This window comes from Phyllostomus hastatus, unplaced genomic scaffold (genome assembly GCF_019186645.2).
Source record: "Phyllostomus hastatus isolate PE091 unplaced genomic scaffold, TTU_PhHast_1.1 phas_scaffold_93, whole genome shotgun sequence".
In the NCBI taxonomy this organism is placed as follows: domain Eukaryota; kingdom Metazoa; phylum Chordata; class Mammalia; order Chiroptera; family Phyllostomidae; genus Phyllostomus; species Phyllostomus hastatus.
In genome coordinates, this window is record NW_025334042.1 from 1,198,741 (window position 1) to 1,213,407 (window position 14,667).

The following is a 14,667-nucleotide window of genomic DNA, read 5'->3' on the forward strand; positions in this document are numbered from 1 at the left end:
CATTTGTTATTTCTTTTAGGGTGCAAACTTGACATTTTTAAGCTCTGATCATCACACACTTCCAGAAAGCATAAAAGAAAGCACATTACTTATACTTCGAATCACAAATATTGATCAGATAGCTTTCGATTCATTCAGGTAAGTCAAACGTACATATGTCACTTTGAAAGTAAGTGAAAACACTATTATTTGTTACTTTAAAATGAGATTCAATCTGAAAGTATTTTGACTTTAGTTAGATTTATATTTTTTAAAACAAAGCATAGCTATGTTTATCTATTTTATGTGTTATCTTATACTCCATGTGCTGGAATAGTTACAATCAAGTAAAGAACAAAAATGTCCCATTTTATGTTAAAGGTACTTTATTAATTTGCCTTTGCTATAACACTTTTATGAGATGCTAACAAAGCAATAAAATTTGAAGGATGGGATACAGTACAATATTTTTCCCCACATTTTAGTGTGATATTTTTTAGCACTAAAAAATGTCTCAGCTTCTACATGTTATAGTATTTATTGGTAATGTGAATAATGAAAGAATAATGCTATGAATGAAAAATGCATTTAAATGAATTTGAGCTGTTTCAATTATATTTTATATATGCTCTTATGTGCTGTTATTCTTGCTGAGTGATTCTTAGTGGTAAATACATGCTATTCTTACAAGTATTTCTTGGTAATAAATATAATTCAGAATGCTAATAATTGCTGTACTGTATGTGCACCAGAGGCCATATCCCACAAATTGGCTATAAGGTAGTTTTTATTTACTATGTCATTTTACTGTGTAGTTCAAAATGAATGCACTTTTTGGCTTTCTAATACAATATTTTTACATTTTATGCTTTATAAGGCAAAACTGCTTTTAAATTTAATAGTTTTAATTATTTTAAAAGGATACCAAAATAGCTAAAAAAATGAATATAATCTTAAAGATACCTGTTGGAAGGTTTTAAGAATTTTAGCCTTTAGTATATTTAATCCTCCTGGGAATTAAATCAGTAGGTAGAAGGTGGGATTTGATTAATCTTGGTACTCTTCCAACTTTGATGAGACTTTCATTTAATCTAGAATGGGGAAGAGCTTAGAGTCTCCATACTCAAGGTTGCACAACAGAATGTATTTTTTTCACTGTGAACATGTCAATTGCAGGACTGATTCTGTGGAACATGAGGATGATACAACCAGTCAAGAAGCCAGTGATAGGCTGGTCTTTAAAGCCATTCAAGGTATGTATGTATCATTTTATTGCACTCTTGAGTATTTCAAATGTTTAACAATTTTGTTTGTACATAGTAAAACAATATTTTTCAGATATTTCTTAGTTTTGTGGCACTTAATTTATATTTCCATTTTGCCTATCTTTTTGAAAGTTAATTATATATATATATGTCTAAAAATACTTTTAAGGTTTCTCCTACTTTAATGATTCTAATTGAATAACTGGTATTCTTTGAATTATGAATATAACAATTCTAGAAAGAACTTAATGATACGGATTTTATTCATGAACTGAATCAAATGTAGCTAATTTTGTAATATAATACTTGTCTCATGCATTAGATGACATCCTAAAGAGATAGGTGGTCACCTAGTGTAAAAGACCTGAGAGTAGAAGTCACAGTTGTTTGGACTCTGTCATTCATTAGACATACGACTGTGCAAATCTCTTGTACCTCTTCTTCATCTCTAAAATGGGGAAAATAATCTGTTTTATTAACTTTTGATAGTTGTAATATATGCAGGCTTTGGACACTCAAACATGTTGCATATTTTGTTTCTAGAGTCTAATTTTTTAACTACTACAGTATGATAAGTTCAGATAATTCTTGTACTCAATTTCATAGTCTATAAGTAACCACAGGAAATCAACATGTAATTTATGGATTTTAATAAATTCTGGTTTATCATTCAAAGGCAATCAGGGAGTAAGAAGACTAGAAATTTTCAAAGTTGTCTGGAATTGGTATTTGAAGTCTCAAATTTTCTTGATGTCATTGTTAGTAAATTGTTTATTCTATCATGGTCAATGCAGTATTTGTCACTGTTTTATCTGATGACATGTACTTCCTCTAATGTATTGCATTTAGTAACTACTTTAGTAAAGTTCCCTATATGTTCTTAAAATGGCACAAACTTCATTAAGTGAAACCAGTTAATGACCCACAAAGAGAATGCTGGGGCCTGAGAATATAATCTCTTATGAATTCCTGGAAGAAAGGGTTACTTTAAAAGGGTCGGCATGGGATAACACTCCAAAGCCTTGATGCCATTTCACATATACGTTATAACTTGAAAATTGCAAATTATTTTGAACTGATAATTCTTGAGTGACTTGACTGGTGTCAATTTTGTAATTCAGTTGGTAGCATAAAGACAGAAGAAAGAGATGAAAAATGTAGTGTTATTAGATGAGGAGAATGCCTAGAAAATAAAATTTTATTTGTAACATTTAGGTTATTTTGATACTGCTCAAGTGACATTATTTTCCTACATTTAAAATACAATACTTTCACCACACAGTGGTGCTATAGTTCTGGTATATTTACACATAATTTTATATCTAACCTTTATTACAAGGAAATCTATTTTCCAAAAGTATTTTTTTATCAGTCATACATATGATTTGGTTGGCACTTCTTATAACAGTGACATCCCTTTAATTTTCTTACATGAGAGACAATTGCAATTTGATACACTTGTGAATAGGAAGTATTAGTTCCCATCTCTCCTCTTCCTAAACAGATGAGCTAAAAAAACAGCTACATAAGAAAGGTGTTCGTATTTTGACTGGTTTGGGAAAATACTTTCAACAATTGGACAAAGAAGGAAATGGACTTTTAGATAAATCAGATTTTAAGCAAGCTCTAAAAGTATTTCACTTACAAGTGTCTGAAAAGGTATGTATCACAGATACTTCACTGCAGTAAATGATTTATTATTCTTAGGCAATATTCACTTCTTCACTGAAATTTTAGTAGTTCATTTGTCTCCTTTTTCTTTAGGCCCTGATGTTACTGTTCAGCCATCAGGTAACAAACCCTGTTGGTTTTTAAAATTTCAACATTCATTCTTCTATTATATTCATATATACATATATAAAGAGCATGTTAACTAGCCATTGTCCTAAGCTCTGAGAAGATACACTGTAAGGTCTTCCTAACAAAAGGATTGAAAAATATAAATGATTACAAAACAATATGATATGTGTTAAATAGAGAATGCTTTCAGAACACCCGACATAAATTCCAAACCATGTTATAGGGAAGGAGAGGGAAAATCATAGAAAGATTCCTGGCGGGGGATATATCTGAGCTGAATTTTAAAGATGAGGAATTAAGCAGACAACAGGGGAGGAGTGTGGATCAGACACTGGAGAGTTCACAAAAAGAGGAGCACACTGTGAAAGCATGGAGGACAGAGGGAGTGTGGCCTGCCCAGGAACTGCCAGTGTCCCCTCACTCCCTGCCCCCAGAGCCTTCACACATACTGTTCCCTCTGCTGTGAGTAGTCTTCCTCTAGACCTTTGCATGGTTAGATTTTCTCATCATTCAGACCATAGCTTTCCCTACTCAGAGTACGCCCTGACACTTCTGTCTATAGGCGAACCCCCTCTGATGTCTGGTCCTCTGCACCAGGCTGTATTCTCTGCATCACCACAGAACTTCCCTTTTTGATTGGTTTGCTATATTTTTATGATTAGGTTCAGGATTAAAAACTAAAAAAAATTATATAAGGTACCTGTTATAGGGAGAACATATATAATGAAAATATGAGTAAGCTTCCTCCCTTTTTCATATGTTTTAAATAATAGTCCCTGTTTTCCCTCCCTGATATCACTGGAGACTGACCATACCCCATTTTATTTTCTTTGGGCCACTTCGTCTGCAAGTAGAATGTTAACCCCATCAGGTCAGGGACCAGGGTGCTTCTAGTTTCCTGCTCTGTTTCTAACACCTCTCAATAGAATCTGGCATACAGCAAGCACTGAATAAATAAATATACAATGCATTACTTTAAATGGATAGATGGGTGGGAGGAGAAGAGAAGAATGAAGAGAAATAGGCTTAGGAGGGTCTATTACATTAAAGCCTTTCATGCCTTGCTAAGAAGTTTGGATTTTATTATAAAAGTATGAATTTGGAACAAATCTACCTTAAGAGTTTTAGTTAAAAAATCTTCTTCATTGTTCATTTTTGCTTCAACAGTCTTGTCACAAGATATAATGTATTTTGTGGAGGGAACACTGGAAGTTGAATTTATGAGACAGAGGTTCAAGTCTTAGGCTAACTACTTGAACTGTGTGATCTTGAGTAGGTCTTGTCACTTTTTGAATTGATAGGCTCTGCCTGGGCAATCCAGAGGTAATGCTTAGAGTCAGAGTATTTGAGCTGTGAAGCTCGAGTGAGAAAATTACACGGGAATATAGTTCATTGACTATAAAACCTGTACCAGTGTGATTTTGTATATTACTGTTGTGACAAACCTAACTTTTGTGGTTTTGCAATGTTTAATCTCACCGCCCACCTTGTGACACACACTGTGAGTTATCAAACGGCCTCTTCCTTTCATACAACAAAACAAAAACAAAAACCAAAAAAAGACAGCAATAGAGAATTAGAAAGCCTTGGTGTCTTTATCAGCAGTTATACAGGTAATTAATAACTGAGGTAAAATTAAGAACCCAGATAATCTGGACCAGGCTGTATTCTCTGCATCACCACAGAACTTCCCTTTTTGATTGGTTTGCTATATTTTTATGATTAGGTTCAGGATTAAAAACTAAAAAAAATTGTATAAGGTACCTGTTATAGGGAGAACATATATAATGAAAATATGAGTAAGCTTCCCCCCTTTTTCATATGTTTTAAATAATAGTCCCTGTTTTCCCTCCCTGATATCACTGGAGACTGACCATACAATGATAAACAAATGTAAGTGACTGTAAAATAAGAAGATAAGAATCACCAGCCTAATTGTAGAACTAGTTTGTCATAAGGCATAGTTGCTCTCTCTGATGGAAAATTTAAAAAGAAAATTGGTATACAACTTAATAGCTTAATTTCTATAGAAATAGTATGATTGAATTAGCCTCAGTTATTTTCAACTGAATTATCATTTTTCATTTTGTACCATATCTGAAAAAGAGTTACATAAATTTGTTGCCACTTTGGATAAATTATTCAGTTCTTGAAAATTATTTATTTTAAGCCTCTAGTGTTATCTTTTTATTTCTAGTATTCTATGAGTTGGGTGAGCAAATAGAACAGTTGGGTGGGAATAGAGCATTCTATTAAATAGTGCATTTGCAAATACAGTAAGTGGCAATGGTAAAATGAACAAATTTGCATAAGGGATTTACTCAAAGTAAAATCTTTTGGTGTAAATTATGGAATAATATTAGAGTCATTCAAATATGCTTTATACTTTCAAGCATGAAGATCAACAGAAATAGTGGTCCTAATGCTGTTGGAGGCATCCCAGAGCCTGAAGTGACCTTCTAATTGTCACAGATATAATATGTAAAAAGAACTAAATGTTCAAATGCAGCTAAATGGCATTTTTTAATTTTTGTATAGAAAGGAATTGAATTTAAAGTTAATTTGTGTCTTAATGCCTCTCTGAAATGGTTATTAAGTCTACAGAACTGCCCACCACAGAGTTTCTTTAAAGAGCTCTCTGAGTGGCTTTGGTTGGATTTATACAGAATTTTTTACTTTGTCTAGGACTACAAAAGATGTAACGAAATACTATTAATGTGTAGTCATGTACAACTTAAGGGGGTGTAAGAATGGTTGGTCTGTGTATTATTTCTAGGATTTTGAGTCTTTATGGCTGATTCTGAATGACAGTGGCAATGGCAAGGTTGATTATGGAGAATTCAAACGTGCCATTATTGGTGAAATGAACGAATACAGGAAATCATTTGTTCGAAAGGTAAGTTTGTTAAGTAATCTTTCAAATGCATGTAGTTTCTTTTAATAGATTGTTAGGTTCCTTATTTTAAAACTTTAATGAATTACCATTGAAAATGTTTAAATCCCTTACCTATAATGTGTTTTGGTTTTAGTAAAGCACAAAGAAAAAACCATGTACAAATACAACTCTCCCAAGATAAAGCTAAATAATTTGTGCATTTGTTTTAGGAAATATTATAAAGGGAAAATAAAATCTGAATCAAATTTTGGCTCATAAATTACTAGTTCCATAAATTGCTGGCTCCATAAATTACTAGTTCTGTGACTATATGTGTTTTTAAATATCCCCAACCTCAGTTCCTTGTCTTACAGAGTTGTTATAAGGTCTGAATGAGCTAATATATACAGCTTTATGTTGTGGCTTTGCTGTGGTCAAGGTGCTCAGTATGTGCTATCTTAGGATGACTAAGATGGTTTTCTGGTTTTTATAATATGCATGTTAAATGTTAAAATGTGGATTAAAACAATTATGTTAAATTGGAATTAAAAAACAGGAGTCCTGGTTTTTATAGGAAGCTACAAGTTAATCCAGTTCTGGTAGCCAGTTTTAGAACATACTTTTGAGCAATGTAGTTTTCTTTTCCTTTTGTTCATGTGCCTAATATAAAATGTATATGTATCTAATACTGAACAAAGCTATTGCACATAGAGGCGTATAGAAAATTACATCATGTATCAATCACGAATAGAAAAATATCAAAATCTTAACTGGCCAACAGACACACAAAAATACCTTAAGCCAAACAAATTCACCTCATAGTGTTTATAAATTTGCATTTATTGGTACTTTACATATCCTGGTGACAGGTTTGGGTATCGGAAGTAGAAACCTGAGAGTTGTCTCCTTTGTTTATCTTGGTGTTTGGAGTAGAGGACAAAAGTAGTGTTATAAAGTACGGTATTAGTTTGCGAGGGCTGTCATAACAAGTGCCACAGTTTGGGTGGCTTAAACAACGGAAATCTATGTCCCCAAATTCTGGAGGCTTGAAGCATAAGACCAAGGTTTCAGCAAGTTTGGTTTCCCCTGAGGCTTCTCTCCTTGGGTTGTAACTATCTTCTTCCTGAATGCCCACATAGCCATCCCTCAGTCTGTGTTGTCTTCACCCTAATCTCTTTTTATACAGACACCAGTCACATTGGATTAGGTCCACCCCAATGATTCCATTTTTAACTTAATAAGTTCTTAGATTTTAGTGATGGAATATTTGGAAATTCACTTATATGTCAAAATAGTTCTGGCAGTTTGTTTTAGCCATTGATCAGTTTCATGTGAATCTTAAACTGGAACTTACCAGACAGATTTTTAACCTAACTCCAGTGTGCAGAGGAGGAGAGCCAAGGCAACAGAGGTTAGATTACCTTATCAAAGTCAAAGTGCTAAAAAGTGATAAAACTGGAAAGAAGATACCTACCCAGAAGGACTCCTGGTGACAGTTCTCAAATGCATAAACAGAGCCTAGCAGCCATTCCTAAACAGGAGCATCTCACACACACCATGCTTCAGGGGGAAGCCTGCAGGGAACTGCCTGGCTGCAGTGTGTTTCTCTTATAGGAGCCAGCCCTTATACAGGAGTTCCTGGGATTGTATTTCAACCAATTGGACTGAGGCTTTCCTTGCCAATTGGAGCTGTGCAGCTATACTCTCATTAGCATCCTACCAACCAATCAGAGAAGCCCCATTCTGACCAATCAGGACAGTGCCTTTTAAACCAAACTGCTAGGATTTGGAGTCCTCATTTGCATGAGGATGGACCAATTAGGGTCCATGGATGGGGTCTTCTCTCTCTATAAGTCAGCTTTCCTTTGACTCGGGGCATTTTATTTTTCTGTTGAAGACTGAAACTGCTTTCCCCAGTTGTAGTTGAAACATTGAAAACATCTCCTCAGACTAGAGCAAAGCAGACCAGAGCAGAGTGGAGCACTGGATGGGAGCAGAGCTTTGTGAGAGGGGCCTCACTCAAGGTCCACCCCTCCTGAGGACCACCTTGCAGCAATGCTTTTGCCCAGCCTGCTGTTTCATATAGAGCTGTAACGCTATGGAGTTGTTCCACAGCCATGCTACAATTTACAATTGAGTTGTTTGCACTGGATACATTTTCCTTCTTCATTGTGTAGTGCAGATTGGGGATTCCAGTTGGTGTTGAACCGGTGCCAACAACCATCTTGCTCCATTACCTTTCTTCCTTGTATTCATGATTCTGCCATCTTATACCAGTTTAGTATTCTTAAACTGTCTTGTTTAGAACCTATAAATAACTACTGCAGAATAAAAAGTTAGGCTCACATGTCCAATGGTTTCATAGAAAAAATAATATTTCTGTCATTATTTAGGCCTTTATGAAACTGGATTTCAACAAAACTGGAAGTGTGCCTATTATGGACATAAGAAAATGTTACTGTGCAAAGAAGCATCCTGAAGTGATTTCAGGTAATTATTATGAGTCAAAATGCATTATATTTCTAAAATGTTAGTTAAAAAAGCAGTATCTTCAAATAATATTAATTCATAATGTGGACCTGAGGCCATTAAGGGAGGAATAAACAATTATTTTTAAAACTGAAAAAGTGAGAGTTATTTAACATTCATTAAAAAATTCTTGGGTCTATCATCTGTACTTATTTTTTTCTTTGATGTTTATAATCAATAGTGAACTTTTATTTCCTATTGAGATAGTGAGAAATTTGAGTTGAAAAGGACAGAATGGATATAGAGAACAGATAAATACATGTGCAAATTCTCTGAGTAAGTTTTACTGAATGTGTTTATACTTGAAGATTTAAGGCAGAATGAGGGGATGTCTTTCTCTAGGGATAGATCTATACATGTAATGAATATACATATGTCTATAAAAATGTGAGGATATAGAACATATCTCAAAGTGATTCTAGAGATTTATTATCTATTATATTTCTTTTGACCTTAATTTTTACATAATTGACTTATAAGTGAATTTTCATGATATAGAAAGCATCTGGCCATAGTAACTTCCCTCTTTACATTACATTTCCCTCTATAAAGGTAGCAATTACTATTTTTTCATATATACATATGTTTCAGTCTTTATGGATTTTCATAGCTTTATATGTGCTATAAATATCTAATACTTTTTGAAGTTTTTTCATGAACATAGTGTTCATGAAACACAGTGTTATGTAGTTTGCTTTTTATACTCAACAATATGTTTTAGAGCTCTTTATGTTAATCCACATTGAGCTATCTTCTTTTTCTCTTCTGCATATTATTCTATTAAAAATCAATGTACTACAGTTTACCTGGGCTTATATTATGCTATTTTCTTGGGGTACTATCATGACTTAGAATATGTATGTTTCAAGTTTTAACTGATACTTCCAAATTGCTTTGTAAGATGGCTGTACCAGATTGTACTGCCATTAGTTGAAGAATTCATTTTACCTCATATTTTTGACAATCTAATAGACTAAATTTTTTACAATTTTTATTTCTGTGGTTACTAGGGAAGTTAAACATATTTTTTGTATATTTGTTGACCATTTATAATTTACATTTAATGAATAATTTCTAATTCATATTTTAGATTATATAATTAAATACTACAGAATACTATTCTAGAATTTCCTTTTGAATATTAAAAATATACTATAATTATTTAGGTTTATTACTGTTATTAGCCCTTATAGTTTATTTATTATGTTTAATTGTGAAGTTAAAAGAAACAGAATTTGTTACAAAGATTAAAGTTAATAATCACCACTAACTTCCCAATTTTTAAAAATATATTTTAGGTCAAAATAGCTTCATTTGCTTATCAAGGACTTTAAATGAACTACAGTTGCCAAAAGAGAATTTACAGAATTACTTAGTTATACATATTATATCTTTCCCTTAAAACCCATGTCATTCTCTGCTTTTCTCCTTTAACTAATCATATTAAAGATAAAAACAAGATAGTTTACGTATTTCAAAATTAGGTGATTTAACACCATCTGTTTTTTTCTCTTTGTCTTTTCTAATAATCTTAAGTTGTCGTTGAATTGTTGGTAAAGGTTTTTGTTTTGTAGTGGGATAAAGTTTTGTTAGTTTAAGAAATTACATCCATTGTCTTTATATTCAGATTAAAGAAGATAAGCTAACAAACTATACAGTTTAAAAAAGAGGAAAACCTGTTACCATGTAAAAATTTTTTTTATAATATATCGTTACAAATTATAATTTATTCACATGCCCATTTTTGGGATCTAGAGTGTTTACAATTTTAATTAATTTCAAATTGAGTCTTTTATGCCAGACATAATTTAATTTAACTACAAAAAAATATTTTACTTTGTTTAAATAATTTATTTTAAAAAGTATGTTTAGCTTTAGTAGAAATGGAATTTATCAAGTGTCTTTCTGTGTAATTGTAGTAGAAATCTAATGTTGTTTATTAAAATATTAAGAGAAGCAAAAGAAGGGTTAGTTACAAATGACAGAGGATAGGTATTTCCTGGGTGAGAATGCAAAGGAAGTACAAATTTCTTGAGTATTTGAAATAAATTTAAATAAAAAATCTTTTTCTTAGAAAAATAGTATGAAAATTGCTCTGTTCAAACATATGGATTGTAAACAGAGAGGGAAATCTCCCTATATATTTTTATATAGATTAGATCTTGATTAATTTTTATCCATGATTAACATTCAATCATAAATTCACTTTATTGTTTTATATTACTATCTTTGTGTAGCATAAGTATTCAGTCCTTATTTGACCTGTTTTTTTAAAATAGTCAATGTTCTTGATTTCTTTCATGTTTCTAAGAGACAGCAAGCATTTTGCTATTCAAAACAGATTTTATTCTTTTAGTTCAAAAGGTACTTTACAATAAGTTGTTACCTGAGTCCAACAGAGAACCTCTTATGTTTGAGAAAGAGCCAGCTCTTACCATAATTTTGCCTCTTCTGTTAGATGGACAGTTAAGGTGGTATTTCAATTTAAGTTTGTTACTTTAAAATGCAATATGACTTTAAAATGATTTATACCAACTATCCTTATAAAAATAAATTAAAAATATTAAATCATTTATGGAGTCCAAATATTTTTTTAGACACTTTTTCTGCTCTTGCATATGGGCCTCTATTTTCTTTATTATCTGACTATAGCTTCCTTTCATCTCTTAAGTCTTCTTTTCCTATCAAAAAATTAATGAATGTCTCTTTTCCTGTTCTATTCTAAGATCCTGAGAGTAGATCAGTGCAAGCAAGGGTAGGTAGTAAGGGGGGTGGCAAATTAGTGAGAAGAGTTCTATGATGGAGAACCTACATTTGGGGTGGTCAGTGAAAACTTCCCAAGAGAATGGTGTTTAAGCTGAGATTGAATTTCTGCCCCAACTGACCTTAATATGGTCAAAGTTACTTATTTAAATAGTTTATTCTCTTTCTGAATTAAAAAATCAAGTGAATTTTTAAAAAGACTCAGATATTTTATGTTTTCTCTTTAACAAACTAAAGAATTACAATTATTTACATATATGATTCTCAGAATCTTCTAATAGGATAAAGTCAATCATATTTAATATAAGCCAATAAAAATAGCCTACTTAATGTAAGAGATGGAAATAGAATATTTATCAGGTGTAAGTTCTTCCAGCAAACATTTTATAGGCCCTTGAATCTTGTATTTGCAGTTATATTTTCTAGCTGCAATTGTGAGTAACTGATTCACAACATAACTAATGCCTGAATGTAGAGATATCTTCCATACATCACATCACTGTGTTAATCTTTGTAAGCATTTGTTTTCTTCTTTCTAATGGGAATGAAGGTGAGTCCTTTAAAACGTTAAGAAATATCAGGATATCTGTGGTAGTTAACTATTATTTTGCCTCTACAGAGAGGATGCACCCTATCAGAAGTTTAAAAGATGCCTCCAATGTTTGTTAAAGTCATTATCATTAAATTCTGGTTTATGCAAGAAAATGTTTAGATAAATTGTAGGGTAGTTTGATGTAAGATTTCGAATTGTTGAAAAGATTTTACAGGGTGATTAAGTATTTCTTTACCACCATCAGTCATTTTCCTGAAATTTTAAGGAGATTGTTACATGGTCAGTACTATTTTGCAGGTCATTCCACAGAGGAAGAAATCAAATTATCTTTTCTAGAAACACTAAAAGGCACCTGCAGCAAGTCTGATGAAGTGTCATATGGGGAATTTGAAGATTACTACGAAGGTCTGAGTATAGGAGTGGTAGAGGATGAGGACTTTGTTTCTATCTTACGTGCTCCATGGGGGATTTAGTTTTTTAAAATTAGCCCTAAGCATTTTAAAGGAGAGATGAATTTAATGCAAAGTATGAGCAACCATTAGAATATATTTGTCTAGAGCTCTACTCTGTTTTTTTCCCCCCTCAAAAAAGTTGAGTCTGGAAAGAGAAATATTCGGAAAGGAGTATATAGGGGTATGTATATATTTATGTGCAAGTATGAGTACTTGCCTGTCTATAAGTTTGAACTTATCTTTATTTTTTATTTATTACTTACTTTGAATATATTTCAGAGCTATTTTTATTAACCTTCATAGGAAAGTAACATTTGTATCAGATTATATGAAATCATTTATTGTAGTAACCAAGTTTCCTTCCATTTTTTTCTATTCATTTCCCAAAATAAAATTGCTACCATTCTCAATTTGATAAATTGGAATTGGGCTCAAGGCTTTTAAGATTGAATTAGTTCAACTTGTTGAAAACATATGAAAATGTTAATGGAACTAAAGGACATGCAAGAGAAAATTTCAGTGCAAGGTGATTACGGATGTTTTCTGTCACATAAATATTTTGAATGATGGAGGCCTACCCCTAAAATGCATATTTAAACACAGACTTGTGAATCCTTGCCTTCTAAATTATGTGCTGTTGTTTGTTCAATAGAACACAATGTAATTATTCTAGGGATCAGTTCTATTTGTCTTTCTATTTTGTTTTTTAACTGTGATCCTTATAACCTGCACAGAATTATTTAGTGAGAAAAAATACAAAATAAGAGATGGGATGGTTTCTTAGATTATTAAATAAGCATCTCAAAAAGTACATTATCACATATTTGGACTGAGGGATAATTTAGTAATTCTCAGTGAAAATATAAAAAGATATTTTGTGCCTTAAGATGAATGTAAGTTATTCTAAACACCCTTTTTTTTGGCATATAAACAACTGAAACATTTTTTTCTGAATAGATGTTATTTAATAGTTAGACATATTATAATCAATTTTCTAAATTCAAAGTAGTACCTTCAATATTTGAGGAGGTACCAAAACTCACTACTGAAATATCAGAAAGAAAGTATGTATAATTATTTTAGTGCTGTTTTCACTAGATAAATTCTTTATTCTTTGGATTTTTTTTTCAATTAGGTTATTGTGATTAAGACAATGTGCTGGAAGACATTTTGGCAGATATGTCTTTACCGCTTTCTCTGCGTCATTCTTTTACTTGGAAACACATGAGTGTAGTCATCCTAAGCCTATGGATGGCTTTCCTATTGAAATGACTAGTAAGCTGTGGGTGCTCACTATGCTTGTAGTATTTTCATTGATAAAGTGGTATTTAGTGCTCCTTAACATCTCTATTTTTAATATTGTTATGTCATATTTTCCTGTGAATATAATCAGAAAACATATAAAAAAGGGGGATGATTCTTCTGGGATTTAACATATTAATATGATAGCATACTTTTAAATAAACCTCTACACTCTTAGTATAAATATTCATATGTGGTTAGCTATAGGAAGTTTCTCTATTTAAAAGATGTAACTTTAGTAGTTAATTTCTTATCTTACACAGTTATTTCTGTGTAAAGTTAGAAAATACATATTCAATGTTATTTAGTGTATTTTGTTAAATTAGAATTGGTGGCACAATAAATCATTCTGCTTTTGCCTCACTGTCTGCATTCTTTGACTTTTGTGTATAAAATCTATTGTTTAGTATTCAGTTTAATAGAAGAGCATCTGATAGAAGTTATATTTTCAAACATCTAAAATGTGATAATTGATTGTTGAAATTGCATTCTTAACAGTCTTGAAGACTCTGAAATATCTTTTGATTAACTTTCAAATATTGTTTTATGTTGTAATGATGTTACATGAATTTCATAGTTAAAGTGTATTTTATCATTCTCTAGATCTTTAAAAAGTAGTTACTTATTTTGATACAGCATTGCTTTCCCAGTTAACAGTACTGTTTATTGAGTTCAGTATATTGATTTACTTTACTATTTCTATTCTTATAAATAAAGTATTACAGGATGGTCAGGAAAAATTCACATTTTATTAGAAAACAAGGGATATCCTTTAGGAATTTTTTAGCTATGTTTAATTAGGAAATTAATATGTATTTACATGATGGAGCAACTATAGATAAAAGTGTATGTTCCTGTTTTAAACTATATGGTATATAAATATATAGTGTTTGATGAAGTGATTGCACAGGGAGAATCACTTAGAATAATTCACAATTTTGATACAGATATAAAACACATTTTATTAATTACATTGGATTTCCAGTCAGTCTAAGTTGTCAGTTACTTCAGGAGAAATTTGTACACAATGAGCTATGCTTACTGCAGATTAACACACATTTGTGGGACTGGAGTTCCCAGCGCCTCACAATAACGTACACACTGTGAAAAGCCGTCATTACTGTGAGGCTGACCAATGAGGGCAAACAT

At 31.9% G+C, this 14,667-nt stretch overlaps 1 protein-coding gene across 1 annotated transcript in view; it reads left to right on the forward strand.

Moving 5' to 3' along the window:
• Positions 1-12,629, forward strand: part of CAPS2 (calcyphosine 2) — a 30,982-nt gene extending 18,353 nt beyond the window's left edge. Inside the window, 6 exon segments of the mRNA XM_045829676.1 lie at positions 20-138; positions 1,156-1,232; positions 2,749-2,903; positions 5,821-5,940; positions 8,313-8,409; positions 12,062-12,629. Coding sequence (XP_045685632.1) covers positions 20-138; positions 1,156-1,232; positions 2,749-2,903; positions 5,821-5,940; positions 8,313-8,409; positions 12,062-12,237 — 744 coding nt within the window. The 3' untranslated portion in view covers positions 12,238-12,629.
• The last annotated feature ends 2,038 nt before the right edge of the window (positions 12,630-14,667 follow it).